Raw genomic sequence first — 26,559 nt, 5'->3', positions numbered from 1 at the left:
GCTGAGTTCTCAGAATGAGGGATTTTAAGAGGGAAAGGAAGGCATCCATTTGCATTTCCTCCATTTGCATCTTCTCTGGAGACACCCAGGTTCCCCAAAGGTGGAGGCAAAGCTTTTTAAATGAAAGGAAAGCAGTGAACTGGGAGCCTTGTTCACCTTCAAAGTGCCCAAGTGCTGCAAAGCTGCAGGAATTAAGGTGAAGAATGGTGTCAGGAATCCGTATCCCAGTCCTGCAGGTCAGTCCAGCTGGTGAGATGCCTGGATCTGCTGGGCTTGGGTGGTGACCATGTGGTTTTGGGGATGTGGCCTCAGGGTGGTAGAAAATCTTTGCAAAAAAATTAACATGGAAATGTGAAAGCCTGAGGGGTAGAAATGTCCTGGCCGTGTTTTTGCTACTGTAACCTTGTCGTGGAGGGTGGTGACATCCTGCTCCAGGAGCTGTGGAGGTCACCTGGGCCTTCATAGAGTGGTTTGGGTTGGCAGAGTCCTTAAAGATCCTCTAGATCCAGACCCCTTGCAGGGCAGGGACACCTCTCACCTGTCCAGATTGCTTCAAGCCCCATCCAACCTGGCCTTGAACACTGCCAGGGAGGGGGCAGCCACAGTTTCCCTGAGGAACTCATTCCAGTGCCTCACCACCCTCATAATAAAGAATTTCCTCCCAATATTTCATCTAAATCCCCACTCTTTCAGTTTTAAACCATTCCCCCTTATCCCATCACTACAAGCCCGTGCAAAAAGCCCTCCCCAACTTCCCTGTAGACCCTCTGCAGATACTGGAAAGTTGCTCTAAGGTCACCTTGGAGCCTCCCTCTCTTCTCCCAACCTTCCCAGCCTGGCTTCACCGGAGCTGCTCCAGCCCCCTCAGCCTTTGAGTGCCTCTCCTCTGGACTCATTCCGGGGGCTCTGTGTCCTTCCTGTCTAGGGGGCTTCAGAACAGGACACAGGGCTCCGGGGGGGGCTCAGAAGAGCTGAGAAGGAGACAAAAACCTCCGTGCCCAAGGCGGGCTCAGCTCCATCTGCCATCCCCCTCGGAGGTACCACCCAAACCTGTGGCTGGCACCCGGCGGGGCGGCCGGGGAGAGGTCGGGAAGAACCGGGGGTGGTCGGGAGGAGCAGGGGGAGCGGGCAGGAAGAACCGGGGGGCGGTCGGGAAGAACTCAGGGGGAGCAGGCGGAGCAGGGGGGGTGGTCGGGACGAACCGGGGGCGGTCGGATGGAACCGAGGGAAGGTCGGGAGGAGCCGGGAGGCGGTCGGGAAGAACCGGGGGGCGGTCGGGAGGAACTGGGGGCGGGGCGGAGCAGCATCATGGCGGAGCCCAGTCGGGAGGGCAGCAGCATGGCGGAAGCCGGTCCGGGCGGCAGTGGGTCGCGGTACCGGGCCGCTTTTAACCCCGACACTTGGGAGCAGGTGAGACGGGAGAGTCCGGGGGTGCCGTTGCAGTGCGAGGGCCGTGCTGCAGTGTTCATACGTCCGTCTATCTATCTATCTATCTATCTATCTATCTATCTATCTATCTATCTATCTGTGTCTCTGCAGGAGCTGGAGGCCATCCCCATGTTCATGAAGCAGTGCCCGGCTGAGATCGATGCGGCTCGGCAGCCCGATCTGGCCTGCCTGCAGTCCCTGCTCTTCGACGAGGAAAAGAGCCCCGCAGGTGAGCAGCCGGGGGATGAGGATGGGGGGGTTCTGGCGTCCTCCCGGTACAGCCCGGCCTGGGGAGAGCCCGTGGGGAGCCGGGCATCTCACCCACCCACCCACCCATCTGAATCCCTGTTCTTGCCCTGCAGAGCTGGCCAGGATGTACAAAAACGAAGGGAATGAGTACTTCAAGGAGAGGGACTACAGGAAAGCTGTCATTGCCTACACCGAGGGGCTGAAGAAGAAGTGTGAGGAGCCCGAGCTGAGCGCTGTGCTGCACACAAACCGGGGGGCTGCACAGTTCCACCTGGGTGAGGGGATGTGTGGGATGGGAAGGGGCTCAACCCAGCCCTGGGTGCCCGTCCCTTCAGGTCTGGCTCTTAGGTTGCTCTTTCTTCCTCCACACGCCTCTCCATATAAGCTGTGTGGATCTGGTTGGATTTAAAGTGTAAATGAAGGATTCTGAGGGTTAACAACTCTTCTGCTCTGCTTGCTTCACAGGTAACTACCGTTCTGCTCTCAATGATGCCATCCAAGCAAAAAAGCTGAAGCCCACCCACCTCAAAGCAATCATTAGAGGTAAAGTGAAAGAGTGTGTTAGCACGTGGAGCACAAGGAATATCCTTTCAGAACAGCTTTGTGCATGTTTGGTTTGCTTACTGTGCTGTGATTCTTACAAGCCCTGACTCAGGCTGACATTGGGTGTTGCTTTGTTTCCCTGTTTCTGTCTGTTAAATAACAGTGTTTATAAACTTTAAACTACTGTGGGTGTATCTTCTTATTTCATTTAAGGGCAGCATCATTCACTTCAGAAAATTCAAGCAGATCTGTTCCTTTGTTTTGTTGTTGCTGTTTCTCTCCCAAATAGAGCTCTGCTTTAGAGCTTTTGATTTTTGGTCAAAATGCTATCTTTTTGCTCTTTGCTTTTCACCTTCTGTATTTGTCAAGGAGGCATTAAACCTCTTTCTGTAGAGCACATCATAACTTTTGTTATTTTCCACAGTGCTAATTTGTGGGGCTCACTTTGGTTTCTTTCCCCACTCTTCCTCACTCTGGAAATGGCCACTTTTATTTTTCCTTACAAGACAAATATAGGTGTGTTAGTTATAACAATAATATTTTGCTTCTAGCATCATTCTGCTAATTCCTGTGACTGGATGAGCAAATGATACAAGAACTGCTGAAATAATATCTTAGGTTTTCTTCTCAGCTGATCTGCTGGAAGTTAAACTTCAGTTTAGAGAGAGAACAGTGTGTGCTGCTGTCCCTGCCTCTTGAGAGCACCAGGGCTAACCCTGTCTGCATAACCACTGCTTTGTGTAGGAGTTATAAACTGACTCCAGTACTAGAAACTTAAAATCTTTATCCTTCCAGGAGCTCTGTGTCACCTGGAGCTAAAGAATTTCTCCGAAGCAATAGCATGGTGTGAGGAGGGCTTGCAGATAGATTCAAAAGAGAAAAAGCTTGTGGAAATAAGAGCTAAAGCTGACAGACTGAAGGTAAATATCAAGGCAGTCGAGCAACTACAATGCCTGTCTCTCACCTGGTTTCTCTCAAGCAGCACTCTGGGGCTCTTGGTTGAAGAGTGCTCCAAGTTTGTGTGTAATACAAAAGTCCCCAACAGAAATGAGTAGTGGCTTTGTGGGGGGGGTGTTGAGGTGTGTAGGGGAAAGAGCTGGTGGGGGGGAGATTCTGGAGGTCTCAGCTGCTTTCTCCACTGTCTGGCAGGGTGTTGGGCATTGACTTTGCTGTGTGTGACCAGGGTGCAACCTTTTTTTACAGCGAGCTGAGGAGCGGGATGTGAGGAAAGCAAAGGCAATGGAGAAGAAAAAGCAGTGTCAAAAGGAGATCCTGCTTGCAGCAATAAAGGTGGGTCAGTGAGGGGGTTTGGGTGCTTTGTTTTATTGTTTGGTTGGGTTTTGAGCTCTCTCATTTGTCTGTAGGAGGTTTTTCTCATACACAGGCTTTTGAGAGCTAGAGCCAAAAAAATGAATGATTCTCCTCATCTGTGTGGCTTTAGCCCCAGCTTCCAGGTTTTCATGTTTCAGGTAACAACCAGTGCAAAATCTCAGTGTAAGGAGATGGACTGAGCATCCAAAGAGGGCTGCCTGTGGCTGCTGGGCTGTAGCATCACACTGGCTCAATGAAATTTCTTTTATTTGCTATTAATGGGCATTCCCTCAGTGTAAGGATGGAATAACCATCCAGCAGGGTGGAGGAGAGGATCAGTCTTGGATCCTCTCCTTTCCTCAGCCAATGTTTGGGCTATGTTAGAACATTTTTGGCTATTAGGTAAATCCAATCTCTTCTTCTGCAGCTTTCTTTCCAAAGAGTGAGTTTTCTTGAGTTTTCTGGAAGTTGATGGGTGTAGTTGCACCCTGAAGTTAAGCCTGCTAAGTTCCAAAGAACAGAATTTCAGGTGCATCCTTTTCCCCACGTGTTTTCAGGCTCTTCTCTTGGCATGCAGACTCCTGGATTCCCACCACTTCTCGTATCTTCAGTGAGGGTGTCTGGCAGAGCTGCTGGATTCTACTGGGAAGAGCAGTCACCTGAGTCTGCTGTAGGAAGGCTTTTGATGGCATATTTAAGAGCTGACTTTTTAATGACACAATTTATCATTTTACTGCCTGTTTATTTTTTGCTCTTACTCTCCCCACTGTGCCTGTTTGGCTTGTGGTGTGGTGTTTGGATTTTTCTCTTTTTTTCCTTCTTCCCCTCCAGGAAAGAAATATCAAGCTGGTCCTCGAGCCTTCTTTAAATGAAGAAGAGGAAATATCAGATGGCCTGGCTGAGATATCCTTAGATGGCTTCCACTCTGAGAATGCCACAGGAGCAAAGGTGCACTTGGATGCTGAGGGCAGCCTGAACTGGCCTGTCCTCTTTCTGTACCCTGAGCACGAGCAAACAGACTTCATTGCAGCTTTTCATGAGAACTCCAGGTAAATGCAGAGTCAGCAAGGTTCTTGCAGAGGAGATGCTTGGGTAGATGACAGCAGACAGCAAGTGAAACCCTGCAGCAGCTCCAGAATTCCTCATTTCACAGCTCACCCTGTGCTCCCTGCACGGGAGGTTGCTCTGGGTCACCTCCTGAAGTCCTTCCCAACCTGAGTTTTTTCTGTGATTTCCAAATGCTGCTTTAAAATAATGAGGGCAAAATCTTGATGTCACACAGATTTATAGCACAGGGAAACACATCCTATCCAGCCAGGGTGTGGTTAAGGGGGTTTGCAGTGCAAGCTTTGAGCAGGGGCCAGTGACACCAGCAGCCCACCCACCCTGGATTTTAGGTGTTCATCAAAGTGCTGTTTCAAAGCCCTCCAATTATGGGGTCTTGAAAGGAGGATTGAACTTAAAAATTATTAAAAAATCTTCCAAAAGGGTTCTCTTATAACCACCACCTTATAGTTTTCTGTTGGGCTTAGAGTAGGCCTGGCTGAAAGTGCCTCAGAGCTTTCAGACTGTGAGCAAGTCACTGGCAAGGTGGGAATTCCACTTTTCCTGATGCTGCCTTCAGTTTCTCATCTTCCAACATTAAACTTGGGATTTGTAACTTTTTTGTGGGAAGGTAGGATTTAAAATTACAGTGCAGGCAGATCAGTAAAGTCGTGGTTCTTACACAACTGAGTTTGCTACACCTTCTCACAACCAAAGGAAGTGCAAATGGGTGCTTAAAATAAATGGGCCATCAGCTCTTCCTGAAGGACCAAAATAAACAATCCTCTGACATACAAACAGATTCTGAGCACTCTGATCTGATGAAGCATGGTGCTGGTAGGGCCATGCAGAAGCAAAATCAATTTTAGACAAAATGCAGGGTGTTTATTTTGGCATCTTTTTCAGTGTGAAAATAAGAATTTAAAAATAATTTGCTGTTGTGCTGCTCAAATTTTAAACCAATGGCCTGGGTTACAGCAGGGCTTTGGTCTCATTGGGAAGGTGCTGAGTTGAAGGGAAGAACTTAAAAGTGATCTAAATTACTTTCAAGCCTCTTGTCTAATCTGCTAATGTATTTTTACCATTGTTCCAAGGCAACTGTACAAATTATTGAAGCTGAAGACTTCATCTAGGCTAACCAAGTGTATTTTGGCTTTTAGGTTTATTGATCACTTAATGGTGATGTTTGCTGAGTTGCCTCCTTGGGATTTAGAAAGAAAATACCTTCCCAGCAATCTTGAGGTGAGAAGTTTGACTTCTGTTTCTTCAGGGTGGTTGTGCTGGGGGTTGTTTTTTGGTTTCTGGAGTGAGATTAAATGGCTTTGAGTTTCTGAAAACAATGGCATGGTTACACTTCTGTCAGATGCAGATGAAAAATAGAGATTTGGAGACCCACATTCATTACATAAATAACATTTTCCAGATGTGATGACGTGGCCACAATGAAAATTGAAGGTTTTTGGTCTGCCATTTACATTGTATTCACAGATACTACTTAGATTCCCACCTTTGAAAATTAAAATTGAGACCATCAAGCTGGTCGGCTGTCTGGTTTTATAACTGCATTGTTATGAAATTGCTCAATATGCATGAAAAAACAGTGAAAAAAATGTTATTTTCACAACCAGCTTGAGAGGCTTAAACACTGAATCCCACCAAAACAATATATTTCTGTTGAGACTTCAGCAGAGGTGGAATTGCAGCAGGTCTGGAGAACTTTTCAGAAGCTGTACATAGACATGTTTAATTTTCCAGCCTGGCAACAGCTCAGCCCTTACTGCAGTGAGCAGACAGGTCCAAAAGGACAGTGCCTGTGTACTTTACCTGATTAAAACCTTGGGTTGTGCCTGTGTGTGCATGTACAGTCTAAGGCACAGCTGCTGGATTTGAATCTCTCTTAAATCTGTTCAGTTTAGCTCATCCTGTTGCTACATTTCACCCCTTAAAAAGCAGCCCTTAGACTTGGAATGCTTCCCTGTAAGGCACAGCAATAGCCAGGGTGTTTTGCCTTCTGTCTGCCACTGCCATAAGAAGCTGAACTGGTTTATACAGGGAAGAGCTGGCATCTACACAAAGCAGTTTCTGCATTAGGGAAATTAGTATCCAGCATTGTCAGTTCAAGGTACAGAAGTTTAATAAACCTGTAGTAAGTATCTGGTGTGCTGTAATAGGACCTGCAACAGCTTGGTGGTTTGCCTACCTTAAATATTTAATAACCTTCCCAATTTTTTTCAGCTTTATTTTGAAGATGAAGAAAGAGCAGAAATGTATGAGCTAAACCCAGAACACACATTGCTGCAAGTGCTGCAACACCAAAGGTGAGGCTGTACCTGTTCATGTCCAGAGAGAGCACAAAGGCAAAAAGTACAAGCTTTGGGCTTTGAGTGCAGTTTGTTCTCTGATCTAAGATTCCTAACTCTTGGATTTTAGCAGTCCTAACTCCTGAAGATGTGAAGCATTGTGAATTTTGTGCCTGGCTTTAGTGACTTACCTATTTAGGGGTTTTTTTCCCCAAAAATGAACAGCTCTTTTCAGGATTGGATGGAAATGGGGAGTTGGGCTTACACAAAAGGGCTGTTTCAGATCCCATCTACACAGTGCTACTTAAAAATTAAAAAACAAGCAGCAGCATTTAAAGGGAGCATGTTGAAGGTTAACAATGTGCTCACTGTTAATAATGCTGTGGGAGCAGCCTCGGCACAGCATGCAGCACAATTTCACTCTGAAACTGACCTTAAAGTGTTGTGCAGTTATTCAGAGAGAAGAATTTGCTGTTTGTAAAGCCAAAAACTTAGCATAAAATGCCTATGCTATTAACTTGCACCATCTCAAAGCTGGTGGCTGAGGCTGTCACAGTGGGAGCAGGGCTCCAGGGCCACTGCTGAGGGCTCTGCTGGCTGAACTATCTCCATAAAACTCAGCAGTGTGCATTAACCTTCATATTTCAGTCTATAAAGGCAGTTTGTGAAAGAAACCTCTTTCCAGAGGGAGGATAACCACTGTTTGAATTAAAAATAGCTGCTGGGAGAAGAGCTGATTGATAAACGTTCCTCCTCAGATCTGTGTAGCTACAAAAGGCTCTGCTCATCAGCAAAAAAAACCTTGTCAGTGGCCTGGGGGAGGTCAGTCTGGGTGGAAGTCACTCACTTGGCCAGCTTCAAGGAAGCCAAAAGACTCCTTTTAATCTTTGCAGGTATTTTGTAAAGGCTGGGACCCCAACTGTTCTGGCATTTGTAAAGCAATCTGCTTTCTCTAAGAAATACTTCTTGGGCAAGAAGGTGCATCGACTACAATGAGCCAGAAGGTAATGAGGAGTCCATGTGAGAGGCTGCAGTTTGTTATCCCAGGCTGCAAACTTCTGCTTGAACAAAAACCACCCTGTGCACTTCAGGGGAGAAATAATCTTGGCACATGGGGAAACTTCCAGGAAAACAGCAGAGGAGAATGAAGGGCTTACAAGAGGGGATTAATTGTTTAAAAAGCCATCCAGCTGGCTTGCAGGAGGCCTCCTCTATGATAGGCTGCATGGGATTTTGCAAGGAACCTGAAGCAGTGCCAAGCACTGGCTGCAGTTTGAAGCAACAGCAGCTGGGAAGGTACTTAGGTACCTGTGAAAAATCCCTGATTGCCTCCGAGGTGGGCTGTAGTTGCTGGGGTTGAACAACAGTGCTCTGGGGCAATCCCTGCCTGGTGCAGCAGGATGGATGCTCTCAGGTTCCTGCCTGGGATTAAGCAGCTGCTGCTTTTTCACCACTTGACTCTGCTGCTGGCCAGGGTAAAGCAGAGCTCTTTGTTCAGAGCCCTGTGTTTTACTGCCCCTTTTGCTACCTTACTGATCACCTGGAAATAAACATGTCTATTTTAAGGAGACTGACTTCTGCCTAATAAATGAGACAGTATTTTTTTCTCACCTCATGAAATACTCCAAGAAGATAACAGTGGGTCATCCAAAAACCAACCATAACCTTATCCATTACACTGACTGGTAAAGCCAACATAAAAGGTCTTCTGTGCTTCTCTATGTCAGCATTTAATTAAAAGTAATTCTAAAGCTCCCATTTCTCTCTCTTCTGCAATCTTTCTGGGGTTGCAGAAATACATGGCCCTGTTAGACACATCTAGTGCACAGAGCACTAAGAAGCTGTTCAGCCAGAAATGCTTCTGCTTGGATCGTGGAGGACTTTTCTTACTCCAGAGCTGGATTTCTCTTCACCATTCCCATATTTCTGCACCAGGCACGAACGGAGGATGCTGGAAATTAATCTCTGAAGTTTACAGCCAGGCAGCAGGATGGTTCCCTTCTCCCAGAGCCTGTGTCCTGCTCTCAGAGGGCAGAGAGCTGGGCAGCCAGGTGGTACAGGCTCAGACCATTGCAGGCAATGCAGCAGAGGTTGCAGATGGAGGACAGAGTGTGGTAGAGGCTGAACTGCTGGCACAGCTGCTGGTACTTGGGGTTGGAGGCACACAGCTGCCTGTGGGACTTGCTAGCCAGCAGCCCAACCTCCTGGCCCAGGCCGTGGCTGCTCTCTATGAGGTGCATGTCTGCCACCATCTCAGAGGTGACCCTCCCGAACCACTGCGTGTTCAGCACTGAAGCAGCGACGCAAACGAAGAAGATGATGATCTGCAGGGGAGCAACACCCACAGTGAGTATCTTGCACCTCTAGTAGGTTGAATTTCTCCCCTTCTCACAGTAAAATCTGACTGCAATCTAGGGGCTCACTGGTTGTTTTTAACCAGAGCCACACGTGGGCTCTGCCATCGTTTGCCAAGCAGCCTCGCTAGAGGTAAGCCAAGCACGAACCCCCGTGGAGGGAGGGATTTGGGGTGGGGGGCAGCTTGGCTTTTCAAGCAGGAGGCTACCTGGGTTGCTTGCTCCTTTCTGAGCACCTCGCTGGGGAGGTGCATGGCAAAGAGGGTCAGGTTGAGGAAGGCACAAGCTGAGAGGATGTGGAAGTAGTAGGGGAAGAGCTTGCGCTGGATCAAGCCGAAGGTGTGGCGAGGGAGGTGGGTGCCCATCACAAACCCTGCAAGAGGGAAAAGTGGGTAGGTCCTGAGGAAAAGCCTCCTCCCCCTGGGCTTTTTTCCCCCCCCACTCCACCCCAAGCAGAGAGTCTCATGCATGGATCTCAAACCTACCAGCCACAAAGGTCACCCAGATCTGCATTCCCCAGGAGGTGGAGAGGAAAAGCAGGTGCAGCAGCTTGATGGTGTTGGAGGGCTCTGTGTCCCTCAGCATGGTGTCCTGGCTGGGGACAGGCTCCTCCATGTCACCCCAGCCCTGTCACCACACACCTGACTGGGCTGCTCACCCTGCTCTCAATCCCCTTATATCTTAGGGGCAGGGCAGAGTGTCAGCACCCAGAACCAGCTGTTACAGGTGGACTTTCAGCAAAGTCCAGCCAAAGCCCTGGCTGACCCCTGGCAGGAGAACCAAGCAAAAAGTCAATAGAAGGGGAGAAGGAAAAGCCCTGACAAATAATGCCTGCCCACGCAGTGACCATCAAAGAGGCCTCTTGGCCAAGGGGAGGTCCCCATGTTTCAAAACAGCAACACCTTCTGCACACTTTAACCAAAAAGCCCTGGGGGCTGGAAGAACCAGGTCCAGCTCCAGAGTCACCTTGCTGCCCAGGCCCCCCACACTGGCACAAGCACAAGAGCAAGGGAAGAGGTGTTGGGGGGGGAAGCTTAGAGGGAGCTGCCTGCTCTGCTACAAGGAGTGCTTTGGAAATTAATTAAAACAAAACTTGGGAGCAGCCCATTAATTCTGCTGCCTACTTTATTCCTCCTCCTCCCCTCCCCGGCTGTCCTGGGGTGTAAATTACAGCAGGGAGAGCCTTGGGAGAGGCACTGCCATCAAATTGCATCCCACTCCCCCTGCAAAATAGATAAATACAGGTTGTGGTTTTATATATAATTTCCAATGTATTTATTTAGGCATCTGTGAAATCCTTGAAACCTTCTCTTGATGGCAGCATCACATACTGCAGAAGGTGCCTGTTCAGCTTGGAGAAGGCTCCAAACTGACCTCAGAGCCACCTTGCAGTACTTGAGGGGTACAGGAAAGCTGGGGAGGGTTTTTTGTTTTTTTTTTAACAAGAGTATAGAGTGATAGGACAAGGGGGAGTGGTTTAAAACCCGAGATGTACATTAGATAGCAGGAAGCTCTTTGCTGTGAGGGTGGTGAGACACTGGAGCAGGTTGCCCAGAGACACTGAGCAGTTGCCCACTTCCCTGGAAGTGTTGAAGGTCAGGTTGGATGCACTTTTATTGACCCTCCTGCCACAGTCCTGTGGGGTGGGATTCCAGCCCGGAGAGGGAGCAGGGGCTGTTTGCCAGGAGCAGCTCCAGGGGGAACAGGATGTTCCACTGACCACCCCAGCACTCTCCCCACATCCCTGTCCCCTTGCTGCATTCGCTGCCTCAACGGGAAGCAGTTTCCCCCCATTAAGAAACAGTAAAAAAAAAAAAAACCAAAACAAAACTGTTTTAGGAAGACTTGGGATCTTATAAAGATTCAAGTAGCATTAAGTGAACTAGAAGGTCCTGTACATCAGCTTATAAAATGTCTACATAAAAAAAAAAAAAAAAAAAAAAAAGAAAAGACATGACACGTCAGTGCAAGGGGTGAGGCGGTACTGTCATGCCCTTCCACCCCAACCCTTGGACTTTTGGACTTCACCCCTCGGGAGGAAGGGTCTTGGCACCACCATCCCGAAGGTTCCCCCATCATCTCTCTGTCCATCAGTCAGCAGAGATGCCCAAGCCCTAGAGGTTCTGCAGCCTCATGATCAGGTCCTCCTTGTTCTTCAGCAGGAACTTCTCGCAGGCTTCAAAGGTGGCGCAGAAGTTGGAGGACAGCCCCACCACGTTGGTGGTGACGTAGTTAAGGTACCCTGGTGTAGCCTGGTTGTAGTAAGCCACCTGCAAGGCACGGGAGGTGGTTAGTAGGGTGAGGAGGAGCCTCCCCAATGGGGTAGGGGTGGCACAGCCCCGTGGCATGGCCACAGCATCCCACCTTGCTCATCTCCTCCGACTCCGGCCAAATGCAGAAGCCGGAGCAGAGCGTCTCCCCTCGCGTGAAGACATCACTGGCGGGATGGGTGGGCAATGTCACTGACCGAAATGCCACCACGTAGGGATCCCTGGGGGAAAAAAGAGCCCAGTGAGCCAGCATAGCCCAGCTGGCAGGGAGCAGGAGGCTGGGGACAGGGACATTTACCCCCTGCTGCAAGGTTTCCGCCGGGATGCCAGGATGACAAAGTCCTGCGGTTTGTTCTCGCAGCTGAGCGTCTGGCTCACCACGTGGTAGATCATGTCATCATTATCTACTTGCTGGACAAGCTCTGCGCTCCTGGGAGGTGGGAGGGGACCAGTTAAGAGAAACCCTGCTGTGGCCCCCAACTCCACATTTACAACATTTTGGGGGAGCCAAAATAGATGTGGGTTTTTTTTCTTTTTGCCACAAATCGCAGCCCAGGTGGAGCCAGAAGAAGGATTCACAGAGAGAGGTCTCCGGGAGTCACGATGCCTTTGAGGCAACACACTTGGTCCCAGGAAAGCCCAGAGGAGTGATGAGGTTTGATTTTAGAGTTGTGGTTTTTTGGGGGGAAGGCTGGGGAGCCCCGCAGCACTCACGCGTAGTGGCTGTCCCACTCGTGCCGGCGCCGCAGGTCGGAGAGCAGGGAGAAGGCTCTGCCAGCACTGATGGAAACTGACATCTCGATACGGAAGGAGAGGAATTTGTCCTCCTCCAGCGTGTACATCCTCACCTTGGGGAGCACAGGACACCTGAGCTCACCGCCACCCAGCCCCCCCACCTGGGATGGTGTGGCTCAGGGGGTGAGGAAGCAATCTGGGGACACAGGGCAGGGTTTGGTACCTTTTCCTTTTCTCTGGCAAGTATCCAGTTGGCTTTGGCTACCAGTGTCTTCAGTGCAGAGACGTTGTTGTAGCTCAGATAAACCTGGGTCAGAGGGACAGGGGGTCAGGGGGAAAGGGGCAGGCAGGGGGGCAGGGGCAGGATCTCCGTGGTGCAGCACATACCTTGTTGCTTTGGTCCCAGGGCACAGAGAGTGGCACCTCGGTCTGTTTGCAGGAGACAACATATTTTCTGCAGGAAAGGAACAATTTCTCTTATGGGAGGGGACACACACAAACCACCCACAGACTGTCCCTGTGCCCCAGTGTCAAGCCTCCCCCCTTCTCCTCCCCCATCTCTGCATCCCACTTGCTTTTCCCACTCACCGGTCCAGACGGATTTTTTTCCTAGCACTGGCTTCTCTGTACCTCCTCTCTCCTTCCTGATAAATGGGAAAAGCACGTTAGGTTAAGAGCAAAAAGAAGGGTGTGGGGGAATTATCCAATATATCTTTGGGGGAGTGGGCAAAAACAGTGGTGAAAAGCCCCAGCACTCTGTCTGCTGCCCTGGCTGTGCTGGCAGGGGTGGGTAGTGATTAACTGGGAGCTATTTCAGCATCCACACCCTACTGTGATCAAGCAATGGGTGCTGGCACATTAGGAACAAACCCTCACTGTGGCAAACAGCCACTGAAACACAAATCATGCCCTCCAGCATGTGCAAACAGCCCCTCCCGGGGGAAAAAAGCAACAAACAAACCAAAAATCAGCTTATTTCAGATAAAGCAAGAATGCAGTGCTTTAAAGCAGGTGGAAAGGTGGTTTCAGGCAGCCCAGCTCTGGCCCTGAGATGCTCTCCTGCAGGGTGGGAAGAAAAGCCCAGTTTTAAGGTGTGAAAACAACCAGGACCAGCCAAGGAGAAGCTGAGCTCTGATGTGCCCTGAGGCAGAAGGGTGTTTGTTTCACCTTCCCCGACCTGCTCGAGTGACGGATTTTGTCAAATATTTGGATCGGAGCAAAATGATGGATGAGGTTGTTTTGAAAGGTAAAAACAACCTGGGGGGTGGCATCCTTTTCCCTGAATTACAGAAAAGTGAAGCCCAAACCTGCAGGCTGAGCTTTGCATGGAGTGTCCATCCCTGTCCGTGCACAGGCAAGTGCTTTATCTCATTACCAGTTATACCCAGCAACCAATTTCTTTCCCTGGCTATCGAGCAGTTCCATCTCCACCATCACCAAACTTCTTCTGTTTTGTCATGAACCTGAGAGCTTTTCAGGGCTAAGCAGGGTTCCCAGGAGCCCCCTGCCAGCACAAGGAGAAGCCAGCCCTGCCCATCCTTACCCCTGGCTCAGGTGCCACCATGGGCAAGCTGCGGGGCCGACCCTCCTGGTCCAGCACCACGAAGGTCATGAAGGCGCTGTTGATGTGCCTCCTGTTGCCAGACATCTCCTGCCCGTAGGCCTCAGCGCAGACCCCCACCTCCATGCTGGGAGTGGAGAGAAGAAAAAGAAGAGATTTGGTTGCAGGGAGGCAGCAGGAAAGGTGAGGTGGGGACCCCTTGCTGCTGGCACCCACCTGTTTTTGAAGGAGTTGTTGACGATGGCTTTGAGCACCAGGCGGTCCCCGACCTGGGACGGTCCCCGAAAGTGGAACATCTCAATGGTCTGCAGAGTGGGGTGGGCACGGCACAGACGGCTGCAGGGAGCAGGCATTAACCCCTGGGCATGGCACCCCAGCAGCCCCAGGAACCCCCCCCCAACAAAGCCTAAAGCTGAGGAGATCCTCAAAAATGTCAGCCCTGGATTTCAGCTGTTCAAACCAGCCCTGAGAATCAATCGGCCAGGTTGGAAAGGATCTCTGAGATCATCAAGTCCAAGGATTGATCCACTACCCCTGTGGTTACTAGAAGGGACAATAAGGAGACTGGGCTGAGTGTGAACCATTCCCTGGGGTCCTCCAGCACCACACACCCATGGGACTCCCTGTATGGCATCATCCAAGAGTAATGTACTGGGAATGAGGCCCTTGGAGGGTCCCTACTGTGGCCTGACCTGGCCAGACACTGCCCTGTGGGCTTTGTGCCCTCTCCTGGCACAGCAGATCCACCCCCCTCCTTGACTCCTCTTTGTGTCACCTGGCTGCAATGGTGGCCACATTCTCCATCCAGGCCATGATCTGCCCCCCAAAGGTGTTGCCCTGATGGTTGGCGTGTGGGGGCAGCACCAGCTCCACACTCTCCACCCGTGTCTTCTCTGCTGGCACCGCCACGCTGCCATCCCGTGTCTCCAGCTCTGCCATGGGGAGAGAAGGGGGATCAATCAGCCAGCAGGACCCCAACACCTGGCACCCCAACAACCCTCACCTCTCTCCCCACAGCCATCCTCCCACTGCACCAACACCTCCACAGCGTCCAGGATGGTGGGGATGAGCCCCATCCCTTCACGGGGAGGACATTCCCAAACCTCTGCGGTGATGGCTGCTTTTCCCCACTGAGGAAGGGTGTCACTGGTGGGTGTTGGGGCTATTTTGGGTCTGGAAGCCCAGGCTCTTGGACACGGTACCAGTTTCACGAGGGATGCGAGTGAGGAGGTCCTTGAGGGTGTCCTTGTGGGCCAAGCGCATGCGGCGGCGCTCGGCGGCGATGCTGTACTCGATCTTCTCCTCCTCCGTCTGAGGGACCACGGGCTTCAGCTTCACCTGCACAGGGGACAGGGGGCAAGAAGTCTTCCAGGACAGGTTGCATCAGGTTTGGAGCCACCTGGTCTAGTGGGGAGGTGTCCCTGCCCATGATGATGGATGAGCTTTAAGGTCCCTTCCAACCCAACCCGTTCTGATTCTATGAAATGTCGCCTACACCCCAACAAGGATCCCCCAGGAGGTGTCCTACAGCAGGGATGGGCACTGATGCCCAGGAGCCATCCCACAGAACCAGCCAAGAGGTACATTCCTGCCCTCCCTGGGCACAGAAGAGGTGCCCTCAGCGCTCAGAGCCTCAGCACCCCCCATGCACACAACTGGGTCCATGATCCCTTGTCACACACACATGGGATAAGGGATTCTGGCCCCAGTTGTGTGCAGAGAGCCCCAAAGCAATGGCACGCACCATGATGGAAAGTCCAGATCACCTCATCCCTCCTCTGAGAGCCCATTTCCTTGCCACCTCTGCCCCCACCAACCCCCCATAGCCACCGGCCACCACTCACCTTGGTGCCAAAATGTCCCTGTGCCACGAAGGTGGCAAATGCCTTGCAGATGCTCCAGTGCTTCCCACTGCACAGGTCCTCGTAGCTCACCTGGATGCCCACCTGGAATAGGGCACAGCACCCCTCAGAGCCAGCTCTGCACCCCCAGGCACCCACAGCCCACCAGGCACAGCAGGAGGGACAGACATGGGGGACCCAAAGCTTGGGAGGATTTGGGAATTTTGCTTTTGGCCATGGTCAATGGTCACATGTGGGTGGTGGGGATGGGCACATGGGATGGGGGACAGGGACAGGGTTGGGATGTGAAGGTCAGGGGGAGACACACCAACCTCCATGCTGGAGTTGAAGGCTCGGTTCACTTTGGCTTTGATGTTGACAACTTGCCCAACACTGAAAAACAGAAAGAAAGTGCACAGAGGTCACCAGGGGTGACAGCCCACGGTTCTCCAGCCGATGTGCCACTGCTGAGCATCTCCCCACCATGGCAGCAGCTGTCTGGGACAGTGGGGACATGCCAGGATGGCCAGCAGGACCGGAGGACTGTCACCTTCAAGACATGGGAGCCCATAGGTGTCCATCCCAGCAGTGAGATGTCACCCCTGAGCAGCTCTCTGCAAACAGATCCCCATGTCTGGGGTGCTGCCAGGGTTCCTGGTGGGACAGAGGTGCCTGAAGCTTGCTTGGCACCCTCACCATGCAGGCGTGCATGCTCCTGCCAGAGCAAACAGCTCCTCCAGCATCCCACGTGCCATCCTACACAACAGGGCACCCACGGGGGCCCTCAGCTGGCAGCAGCAGCCCAAAGGGTGCAGGGTCCTCAACCTCCTCCTCTCCAGGGTCTCCCAGTGACAGACACCTTAGGATACTGGGAGACAGCAGGAGGCAGGAGCTGAGAGGGGTATTTTGTGCCATCTCTCACATGAAACATCTGCTGGCAGCAAACTGCTCCTGCCCAGGAGCCTTCAGTGGGCTTCAGAGTACAGAAACTGCTCCAGTTCTGCAGCCTGACCTGCTCCAGACTGGTACTGACTAAAGGAGCAAAGGCAGCTTATTAAGGACACTGACAGCAAACAGAGTCTTCATCAAATGCATCATTAAATCAGAAATATTCCTAAAGGAGATTGATGCCAGAAAAATCAGCAGGAAAGTCAGCCCTAGGAGTGCTACTGCGGGTCTGCTCCATAGAGGGATTAAACCCAGTAGCAAGGGAGAGCCAGCATGTGTTTCATAGAATGGTTTGGGATGGAAGGAACCTTTCAGATCATCCAATCCCAACCCCAGTGCCATGGGCAGGGACACCTCCCACCAGCCCAGGTTGCTCCAAGCCCCATCCAACCTGGGCTGAGACACTTCCAGGGATGGGGCAGCCACAGCTTCTCTGGGCAGCCTGCTCCAGGGTCACAGTGGAGAATTTCTTCCTAACACCTGACCTAAGCTACCCTCTCCTTCCTTTGGAACCATAAGCTCCACCTTCACCCCAGGCCAACAACTTTTGGCTTCAGCCAACCATAATCCCATCTCCTACTCACTACGCTTTGCGCGTTGGCTCTGGCTGGAGGCAGGGATGGCACGAGGCTGGGATGGCTGCTTCCAGCTGTCCCCCCGCCCAGGGCACAGCCCCCAGCCCTGTGCCCCTCTGAGAGATGGCAGGAGGTTAGCAGAGTTAGGTGGTAGGCTCCATGCAGGCTCAGCAGGGTTAATGGATGCTCCCAACTCACGGCAGCGCTGCGTTAGGGCGGCTGCTCTAGGGCTGCAAACATCCGTACCAGACACCGCTCCTCCCGTCCCGCTGCCCAGGAGGGTTTGTGGACGCCTGGCTGGGGCGAAAAGAAAGAGCAAGATGGATGGAGAGGGTTAGAGATGAAGGACAGAGTGGTGGCACGGAGAAGCTGGGCGCTCCAGCTGGGTTTGGCCAAGGGCAGGGGTCCACTGGCAGCCCCGGCTCTCTGTGTTGCTTCCCCCCAAAAAATAATTTATCATCCCTTTCCTTACCAAACGGCACCAGCTGGTGCAGTAAAAGCCCCACAAACCCAGGTGTCATCTTCCTGGGAGGATGCACTTCCACATGGCAGTGCTGAGGGATGGAGAGTAAATGATACCCAGTGGTGAATTTTTAAGTCAGTGATTGTTTTGGGGTCTCCTCGGTGCCCCCAAGCACCCACAGCCCCTTCCTTCCCCTGGAGGGTCCCTCCCTCGTGGTGGAAGGCTGGCAAGACAGCAAGAAGAGGTGGGTGAGGAGGAGAGCAGACAGTCAACACCACCATCAGCTCCCTCTGCCTCCAAACCACAGGAAAACCCTGCCAGGCCCCAGGTCTGGAGCATTAATCCAGAACACAGCAAGTGGGATCTGAGTCAGGAGCAGCACAAATTCCCTGGCCCCCTGGAATGGTTCCCAGCTCACCCCAAGGAGGGGCAAATGCTTTGCAGGGATTGATTTAATGCTCTGGGGTGGTGCTTGGGTCCATCCTCCCATTCCCAAAACCCACAGGGGAAAGCTGGAGCTCCTGGGAGCTGGAGCACTCACAGCCAGGGATGTATGGATCCTATAGGCCACAGCTTGTTCTGCCAGACCAGCCTGTGGCCAGCAGATCCCTAGGGAGGGGATTTGGGCCAGGCAATGCTCAGCTTTGTGCATCTCATTTTGTGACATGCAGGGAGATCACACTTCTTCTGGCAGCCACCCCTATGGCTGCTGCAGGGACAGGGTTTGCAAGATTTAAGTTTTCCAGAGCACCGACTCAAGAGTCATTCCTTAAACAAAGCCAGGGAGGAGCTGGAGTCAGAGGAAATACTGGGAAGCCAACCCAGCAGGAGCTCTCCAGGCAACCAGACAGTGGATAAATCAGAGCAGAGAGTCACCCCACAGCCCCCCAGCACAGCCAGAGCCTCAATCCCAGGGGCTGGCACTGCCACCCCATCCCTTCCCCTCCCAAGCACGCTGCTGCCTATCCCAGCTCCAGCCTTGCCATCTCCATTGCACCTGGCAGACAGGAAAAAACCCACTGACCTTCCCCCACGCATTCCCCCCCCTGGCAAGCCCAGTATTTACCTAATGGTATGCTCAAAATAGATATCATCCATGGAAGCTGTGACGCAGGGGCAGCCAGCATGTCTCTCAGCTGGAAGGAAAAAACAAAACCCCATCAGCTACCTGCAGCAGCACGACCAGCGTGCGAGGGGCACGTGTGCCCCACAGCTGTGTCACCCCAGGGCTGGTGACACCTGATGAGGACCTGGCTGGTGTCCCTTTCCCTGCTCGTCCCTCCCCCTGCCACCTTTGTGGGGTTTGGGGTTTCCCTGTGCTGGGTTTGCAGATGTTTTAAGGGTCTGGAGGGTGTGCTGTAAGGGGGAGGTACAGCTGCCCAGATGTTTGCCTTTCCCATCCAACCTGTCCTCCCTGGAAGTATTCCAGGCCAGGTTGGATGGGGCTTGGAGCAACCTGGTCTAATGGGAGGTGTCCCTGCCCGTGGTTGGAACTAAATCATCTTTAAGGTCTCTTCCAAGCCAGCCCAGTCCATGATCCTATGATCCCCTCGATGCTTCCAGCTGCTGCAGGGATGCTCAGGCAGGCAACATCATCTCCCCATATGCAGCAAACATTTTAAAGCCATCTTGCTCTTCCAGCTTTCCTTTGGCACTCTGGGAACCTCAAAGTGCAAAATTTCCCTGGGAAGCTCATCCCACTGCAACACTGCACCCCTTTGCCCCTCTCCCCGTGCTCAGTGACCCACAGCACGCTCAGCAGGGTGAGCTTCTTGCCCAGCAGAGGATCCGAGCCATCCCCACCCACCCCAAAGATTCCAGGGACATCACCAACCAGGTCACCCCATGCCCTGCATACCGGGCCAGGAAAAGGGCAGTGTTTTGGAAGAAGCAGACAGCAATTTTCATCTATCCCTGAGCAACCGTGCGTGCTGCAGTGCACGTCTCAAACCCCCCCCCCCCCCCCCCCTGCTCCATCTTCACTAATTACTCAGCAAAATGCCATGACGTGGGTCCCGAGCTGGCATCAGCTCCCCAGAGATGCTGCTGCTGGATCAGCACCTGGGTGGAGGGGGGGGGGGGATGCACCACCAGGTCCTTTCCCTCCCATCCCGCTGGGATTCAGGGTTGTGGTGGGAGTGGGATGGGGTGTACCAGAGAGGCAGGCAGTGGTGTCCATCCATTTGAGGAGCTGGCCGGTGCTGAGCTCGCCGCGGTGGTTGGTGTGGCAGGGCAGCACCAGTTGGCTCATCTGCACCTCCGTGGGGTTGCAGGGGGGCGAGGGGCTCGCCATGGCCCCCCACGTCTCCTCCCGTTCCCCTGGCTCCTGGGCACGTGGTGGAGAGGTCGAGCCCTGGGAGGGGAGTGGGGGATGAAAGCTCCGTTGTACTCAAGTGAGAGGAAAATCCCCGTAGGAAAAAAAAAAAAAAGTGAGCCCCGCAGCATCCCCTCCCCCCCCAACACACACACACCCGGACCCACAGCCCCTAGCACCGCCAAAACCCACCCAGCCCTTGCCGAAGTCGTGATGCCTGCAGCCAAAAAGGAAGCAAACAAACAAACAAATCTCTCTAAAAAGATCTCCATGGGGGATTGCTGCAGCTTCCCGGGCCATTTATCACCTAACCCTGCTGCTGCTTCCCATAAACTCTGCAAATCCTCCTCCCAAAATCAATCAGTTCTCTGGGAAGGAATTTCACTCCCTCCCTCCACAGCTTCATTTTCAGGGGGCTGAAGCAAAGGATGGTTTGGGGAGAGCTTGCACACAGGGCCAGGCAGGGCTCCACAGCTTTCCCCCAAGACCCCCCTTTTGCCAAAGGAAACACCAAAAACTGTTTTTTTTCCTGGCTGCTAGAAGCAGGGAAGGGGGAAAAGCATCCTGGGGTTGTGGTGCTACCGGGAAGGGTGGTATTTGCCACTGTGCCAGCAAGAAAAATAGCTGATTAGTTGTCAAGTGAGGCATGTTACACAAGGGGTGAACTCGGTTAGCCCGGTGAGTAATTGAGGAGCCATGAGGAGCTGTCTGGGCTTCATTACAGCCCTTCCTTCCGCCTTCTGCTCCCACCACGGCTCCCATCCACAGCCCTGGCTGCAGCAGCAGCTCCCTCGCCCTTTGGTTTGCCCGGTTTCTTTTAAAAGATGGCTTGATGCTGAAAAAAATGAAGCTTTCCCGACTACCCCGGGCTCAGCGCCTCTCAGAATAGCAATTTTTTTTTTTTTTTTTTTTTCTCCAGCGGGTCTAAACCTCTGTTTCCATAGCTACTGGTACACCACATCCCAGGCACAGCACAAACCTCGGCTGAGCAGAGGCGGGACACCACGACGATGGGGAAAGGGTCCCCTCCCCCTCTCCCCCCTCTCCCTCCTCTCCATCCCGCACCGAGACGGACCCCCGGCTGCCGGGGCCCCTCCCGCAGGTCCCGAACCCCTTTGCAAACCTCCCCGGCTGTTTCTCAGCATGCCAAAATGCCTACACAAGTACCAACAGAGTTATTTCGGGAAGCCAGCAGGCTCTGGGGTAGGAGCCAGCAATGCAAAGAGCTCCAAAGCCTCCTGCTGCAAAGCGAGCAGCCAGCCCGGCTGGAGATCTTCCCTCCCTCCCGCCCCGTTCCTTTTCCCAGCTTTTGGCATCTCAATATTCTCGGGAAAAAGACAGCACCCCATGGGAACGGGCCTGATCCCACTGTAGGCAGAAAAACGCCGAGGATGCTGATGTGGGGAGGGGATGGATGCAGAGGGAGCCGGTGCCGGGAATGTGGTGGCCCCGGCCCGGGCCAGCCCAGCCTTGGTTAGTAGCCACCAGGAGGATGGGGGTTAGTTGCACGGCACAGGGGGTACCTGGAGGCCATTGCAACAGAAGCTCAAGATCTCTTCAGGGGCTACAAAATCCCCCTTGACCATTTTTATGAGACACCTGGAAAGGAGAAGAGTGGCTGTGGTTACAGCAGGGCCGAGAGGAGCCGAGAGGGAGGGCACCCGTGGAACAAGGCAGCGTGGGTTGGTGGGTGCCACGGAGTCACCTGCACCGTGGGATGTCCCACCTTGTCCCCAGCACCTATCAGAGGGGGGGGCCAGAGCCAAAACAGCCCCAGGGCTTGTGCTGGCCATTCCTCCAGGGTCAGGTCAGGGCTGGCCAGCAGTGATGGAAAAGCTCCCAGCTATTTCAGGGTGCTGGGACCAGCTCAGGTCGCCGTGCTGTGGCCCGTTCCTTGGCTGGTGACATCGTGTCAGTACTTTCCGTGTTGCTGCATGTGACAGAGGGCTGTGTCCTGAAGGTCCCCCGGCCAGCACGGTGACACTGCCAGGGTCACAAGACAGCTGGGAGTGTATTTTTGGCGGGGCTGGCACTGCACACGGGTGGTACCGGGGGTAGCAAATGGAAGAGCCCTGCACAAGCCCCTCTGCCCTGCCCTGGGGGGTCCTGGCATCCCCCCCAAGACATCAGGTGTCCTTGCACATGCACTGCCACGGGGCCCAGACTGGACACAGAGGTGGCATTGGATGGAGAGGCAGTGTGGGAGCTGCTCCAAAGAGCAAGTGGAATTGGGAAGAGGCTTCCTATTGACAATTTGCTTTTACACACAGCACCTATGGGGTGTTGTCAGCTCTCCCAGCAAGAATCCTGCTCCCATGGGATGCCCAAGGTAGCAGCTCCTTCCCCAAAGCATGGGACAAAAAAGTTGGCAAAGTGTTGTCTAAAAAAGTGGAAGCTGCAGATTTGCCTCTTGCTCCATGAGCTCTTCAGGGGGGCTGGCACTGGGGCTCAGCACAGTGTGCACCCCTTGTGTTTGGGATGAAATGAGGCTGCTTGGAGTTGGTGGATGCAAGTGGCATTGCTGAGCTTCCAAAATCCTCCCACCCCTGCTGGTTTTGCTTCCTCCAGCCTTGCTCTTGAGGCTTGGGAGCTTCCTTAGGGCTCGTTCACCCCTTCAAGAGCCTGGTGCAAGAGTTGATCTCCTCTTTAGCAAGCTGGGCAAGCTTTAGGTGTGCTTTATTGCAGGCAGTGAGAGCAGCTGGAGGTGAGGCAGTTCAGGTCACACCACAGAAACCTAAACCTGAAACCCAGGTCACCTTGTCCCCTGGGCTGGGTCAGCAGGAGGTGGAAAAAAAACCAAACAGAGCCATCTCATTTGCATCCTCCCCCCACTCCTGTTATTTCCCAACCCATGTTTTCACTCAGATGCCCAGGGAAGGGGAGCACCCACAAATGTGCTCCAGAGAGCAGGAACCAGCCAGCCAGTGGGTATTTATAGAGGATTTGGTTATCAGAACGAAGCGAGCAAGTGTCTGTCCTCATTAGAATCTTCAGCCTCACTCAACTGTCACATTTTTAAAGCTGTTGACTGATACAGCCCTCGGGTCACCATGGCAACAGGATGGAGTACCCAGGCAATGATGCTCTTACTCTGTCACCCCTCGAGTGACCCACTTCTACCCAAAAAAAAAAAAAAAAAAAAGAAAAGAAAAAAAGTTTGCATTAGAAAACCCTTCCAGCTGAATATTTCTCTTGCCTCCTGCCATGCTCGCTTCCTGTGCTGCCAAAGGCATAAAGAGCCCACAAAGAGCAAATCTGGGGAGGGGAGTCAGTATGAAGGGGAGGGACACCCCAAAAACCCTGCAAACACTGGGGGAGAGGAGCCCCACAGCACCCCACTGCTCTCCTACACCCTGTCAGAGGGGTCCTGCAGCACCCACATGTTCTCTACCCCTGCCTCATCCCCTCAGTGTGTCCTTATCCCTCCCTGGGAGCATTTAGAGAAAAAAGAAAGGGGGGGGAGAAGGAAAGCAGCGACAATGAAGTTCTCATGGGGGATTATTGGTGTATAATTGAGCAATATCCATGGTAACAAGCAAATCTGCACGCGTTAAAAAATTAACCTGACCTACTTTGGGAAATTCTGCCACCTCTAAGGGCCAGCCAGGGCTCTCCTTCCCCTGAGACCCAGCCCAAGATGGGACAGGCAGGTTTTGTGCAAGGAGAAGGTGTTCTCTCCAGTGGGAACCCCACCAGCAAGTGGTGAGGAGATGCCCAGCCTGGCCCAGCTCCATCGTCCCAAGCCTGCTGGGATGATGCAGGGTCCCCAGGACAAGACCTATGCTGGTCTCTCATGTGTGGGGTGCTGGTTTCTTCACAAGGCTATTGGGATAGTGACCTTACTGGGATGAGAAGGGTCTGTTCACTGATCCTGTGGCAGGTCTCAGATGGACCTCAGAAGAGTGGCTAGCCCAGAAGAAAGGGCAAGGCAACCTATGAGTGGTATTTTTGTGAGTTTCCTGGAGCAAAGCAAGGCACGGGGCCAGGAAAGTGCAAAGCAAGGGCCAAAGGCAGGGGGGGGACATCAGGACAACGCCTCTGACAAGGGACCAATGGGTTTATATTTGCCACCTAGGGAAAATCATCCCTCAGGGTGAGCCCAGAGGAGGCCCCCTCAGCCCGTTCATGTCCCTCATGGGGACAACTTAGATCAAAGCTGGATGAAGCATCCCCAGCCCTGCTCACAGCCCACAGCCCCATCCATGTTCCTGCCCAGCTGCTCCCTGCAGCTCCTGGAAAGGCCAGGGCAGGTTTGCCAGCACGGAGGTGAAGTCCCCCCAGAGACAATCCTGGGAGACAAAGGTCACCTGGCACTCCAGCTCAGGAGGAAGCAAAGCTGTTTGTCACCCTGTGAGAGAGACACCCAACAACATGGCCCAGCCCAAGCACCTTTGCCCTGACACCCACGGCCTTGCTGGGGAGGAGACTGCTGGAGCAGCAAGACCACCACAGTCGAGACCACCAAGTCAGTGACCACCATAGTGGGCATCGTCCCAGTTGCAGCCATGGTGGCTTGGACCACCATGGTGGGGACCACCACAGTGGAGGGCCTGGTAGTGGTGGTGGTGCCCACCACCACGCTTGGTTGAGACCACAGGGGAGGACACTCTGGTGGAGCAGTGATCTCCATCCTGATGGGCTCGCCTGTGGCAATCTCCACCATGGTCTCCTCTCACTGGAGACCACCACAGCCAAGCCCACCAGGGTGGAAACCACCACAGTGTCATGCCACCCACCCCATCTGGCCACCCACGCTGCCATTCCTTTGCCTTTCTCAAAACATTCCCAACAGACAGCTCCGTGCCAACACTTCCCAAACATCTGCCCCTTGCTTTGAGGTGCAAAAAGGCTGATTGGAGCCAAAACCCTCCCGGCACACCCCACAAAACATTGGGGTGGGGAGCTGGGGTGCTGTTGCAGCCAGGAGGTGCCACGTCCCCGTGCTGACCGTGACAGTCTGCACACCCCAAGGACAAGACGGACACCCTCAAGGGGGGCAGCACATGAGGGGCTCCCACCCCACACCCCCCCTCCAGCAGAGCCTCCCGGCTCCAGGACAAGCCAGGAGAAGCCACCACGGAGGGGTCAGACGCCGGGTCCCACAGCCCCCACAGGGTGTCCCAACCCCTCTACACACACGCACAGCGCTTGTCCCCATTGTCCCCAAGCCCCTCACCTCAGCCAGAAGAAGCTGAGCATTGGTGGGTGGCGATGAGACGATGGCCGAGCAGTGAGGAAAGAAGGAGAAAGGTCCGGACACCTGCACGGACGATCGGACGGGCTCGCAGTCAGCCCAGCGCCGGCGTCTGGCAGAGGGGCTGGCGCAGGGCCCTGGGACGGGGCCAGCCCACACCCTCGGCTTCCTCAAATATGGTCAGGCAGAACTTTTCTTAAGGTAGCGCTTGGCAAATCTTGAGCCGCTCCGGAAAATGGACGGTGCTCCGGAATTTATTTTTTGGGGGGAGGGGGTTTGCACCTCGGAAGGTGACAGGGCTGGTGACATCTGCAGCTGGGGTCCCCATCCTTGGGGCAGGGTGCTGTTGCCTTCCTTCCAGCTCTCCCCGGCCAGCAGCCCCCTCCCCAACCCCTCGCATCACCCCCATTACCCCACCAGGGTACTTGGCTGCTTCCCCAGGGCTCCTCCAGTCAAACCTACCTGAATATATCGTTTTCCTCACCCCAGCCAGCCAGAAAAGCCTCCAGAAACTTATACAGAGCTGTTCCCATCCACCCAAGCCTCTCCCTGTCCCTGCTACCTTTGAAGGACGAAAAACGCGGCTTATAATAAAAAACTTTTTTGTTTGTTTGTTTTAGAACAGGAAATAAAGTGCAAATCACCGTGTCACTACAGATTATTGGGTTTTTCTGGGGGGGGGGAGGTTGGGGAAATATTGTTCTATTTGCATTTGATTTACCCACTTTTGTAAGTGAATCTTGGTTATCAAGAGTTGGCTCCAGGCTCTTTGCAGGCACAGCCAGCTCATGCGTTGCTGCTGGAAAGCCAGAGGTGAAATGATTAAACAAATTCAGGAGGAAACAAGGCTTCTCTTCTTTTTGGTAAAGAAAAAAATGAAGGACTGGAACAGAGCAAACTCTGACAGTGGGCACTGAGCATCAGTATCTGATGCCACGGGATGCACTGGGTGCTGGGCTCAGGGCCTCAGTGACCAAATTTTAAGCTGGAGATTGGAAATGCTCATCACAGCCCTAACCCCAGGTCTGGGTGCTGTGGGACCTCTGGGAAGGCTGTGCTGGGCAGGGATGGAGCTGCTGGCCCAGCCTGGGGTGCTGGTTGCCCACTGAGGGTTAGGAGTCTCTGGGGAATGGAGGAGGCACCAAAGTGACTGATCCTGGCACGGTGATAGAGATTCTCTCCAGAAGGAGATTGAGGGCTTTAACCCCACAGAGCATTAGCAATATAAAATCTGCCATCCCTCATCAGCTTCTGAGAGCAGGGAGGGGGTACAGCTCCCCTCTCACCCCCCAAAAAACAAAAAAAAAACCTTTTCTATGCTTTTACAGATTTGCAATCCAGATGCAAACCACTGCAGAAAAGAATCCTTCCTTTAAAACACGTTCCTTTTCGGGGGCAGTAAATAAGATTATTTTTCACCAAGATGGTT

At 53.0% G+C, this 26,559-nt stretch overlaps 3 protein-coding genes across 6 annotated transcripts; 1 reads left to right on the top strand and 2 right to left on the bottom strand.

Moving 5' to 3' along the window:
• Positions 1-918: 918 nt before the first annotated feature.
• Positions 919-8,443, top strand: TTC4 (tetratricopeptide repeat domain 4). 3 transcript variants are annotated; one of them, XM_030455211.1, is made up of 10 exons: positions 919-1,037; positions 1,540-1,657; positions 1,791-1,952; positions 2,143-2,220; positions 3,016-3,140; positions 3,424-3,510; positions 4,363-4,580; positions 5,736-5,817; positions 6,811-6,893; positions 7,769-8,443. In XM_030455211.1, exons 2-10 carry the CDS (start codon positions 1,558-1,560, stop codon positions 7,869-7,871), a joined length of 1,038 nt encoding a protein of 345 aa, XP_030311071.1. In that variant the 5' UTR covers positions 919-1,037; positions 1,540-1,557; the 3' UTR covers positions 7,872-8,443. The 3 variants fall into 3 exon arrangements, with proteins under 3 accessions (XP_030311071.1, XP_030311070.1, XP_030311069.1); XM_030455210.1 differs by lacking the exon at positions 919-1,037 and adding an exon at positions 1,273-1,410 and having other exon boundaries at positions 1,791-1,889; XM_030455209.1 differs by lacking the exon at positions 919-1,037 and adding an exon at positions 1,273-1,410.
• Positions 8,444-8,586: 143 nt separating this feature from the next.
• Positions 8,587-9,905, bottom strand: TMEM205 (transmembrane protein 205). Its single transcript, XM_008502844.2, has 3 exons — positions 9,715-9,905; positions 9,439-9,602; positions 8,587-9,199 (listed from the first exon to the last, which is right to left on the bottom strand). Exons 1-3 carry the CDS (start codon positions 9,842-9,844, stop codon positions 8,900-8,902), a joined length of 594 nt encoding a protein of 197 aa, XP_008501066.2. The 5' UTR covers positions 9,845-9,905; the 3' UTR covers positions 8,587-8,899.
• A 575-nt stretch (positions 9,906-10,480) lies between these two features.
• On the bottom strand, positions 10,481-25,277 carry ACOT11 (acyl-CoA thioesterase 11). 2 transcript variants are annotated; one of them, XM_030455113.1, is made up of 18 exons: positions 25,113-25,277; positions 21,460-21,535; positions 19,777-19,975; positions 18,689-18,758; positions 17,406-17,456; positions 15,969-16,029; positions 15,640-15,741; positions 14,998-15,133; positions 14,571-14,727; positions 14,012-14,131; positions 13,778-13,922; positions 12,823-12,878; positions 12,622-12,688; positions 12,458-12,541; positions 12,214-12,347; positions 11,798-11,929; positions 11,594-11,720; positions 10,481-11,499 (listed from the first exon to the last, which is right to left on the bottom strand). In XM_030455113.1, the coding sequence occupies exons 1-18, from the start codon at positions 25,133-25,135 to the stop codon at positions 11,344-11,346; spliced, it is 1,896 nt and encodes a 631-aa protein (XP_030310973.1). In that variant the 5' UTR covers positions 25,136-25,277; the 3' UTR covers positions 10,481-11,343. The 2 variants fall into 2 exon arrangements, with proteins under 2 accessions (XP_030310973.1, XP_030310974.1); XM_030455114.1 differs by lacking the exon at positions 17,406-17,456.
• Positions 25,278-26,559: the final 1,282 nt, after the last annotated feature.

Source organism: Calypte anna, chromosome 8 (genome assembly GCF_003957555.1).
Source record: "Calypte anna isolate BGI_N300 chromosome 8, bCalAnn1_v1.p, whole genome shotgun sequence".
Classification (NCBI taxonomy): Eukaryota; Metazoa; Chordata; class Aves; order Apodiformes; family Trochilidae; genus Calypte; species Calypte anna.
This window is presented reverse-complemented; position numbering and strand designations above follow the sequence as displayed.

Coding starts and splice junctions, on each gene's coding strand:
- TMEM205 (XM_008502844.2), bottom strand. CDS start 9,844: ATGGAGGAGCCTGTCCCCAGCCAGGACACCATGCTGAGGGACACAGAG. Junction 9,603..9,714: donor CTGGGTGACCTTTGTGGCTG/GTAGGTTTGAGA, acceptor TCCCTCTTGCAG/GGTTTGTGATGGGCACCCAC. Junction 9,200..9,438: donor GAAAGGAGCAAGCAACCCAG/GTAGCCTCCTGC, acceptor GCTCCCCTGCAG/ATCATCATCTTCTTCGTTTG.
- TTC4 (XM_030455209.1), top strand. CDS start 1,309: ATGGCGGAGCCCAGTCGGGAGGGCAGCAGCATGGCGGAAGCCGGTCCG. Junction 1,658..1,790: donor CGAGGAAAAGAGCCCCGCAG/GTGAGCAGCCGG, acceptor CTTGCCCTGCAG/AGCTGGCCAGGATGTACAAA. Junction 3,511..4,362: donor TCCTGCTTGCAGCAATAAAG/GTGGGTCAGTGA, acceptor CTTCCCCTCCAG/GAAAGAAATATCAAGCTGGT.
- ACOT11 (XM_030455113.1), bottom strand. CDS start 25,135: ATGCTCAGCTTCTTCTGGCTGAG. Junction 21,536..25,112: donor CTCAGCTTCTTCTGGCTGAG/GTGAGGGGCTTG, acceptor TCTCCTTTCCAG/GTGTCTCATAAAAATGGTCA. Junction 19,976..21,459: donor TCTGTTGCAATGGCCTCCAG/GTACCCCCTGTG, acceptor CTCCCCTCCCAG/GGCTCGACCTCTCCACCACG.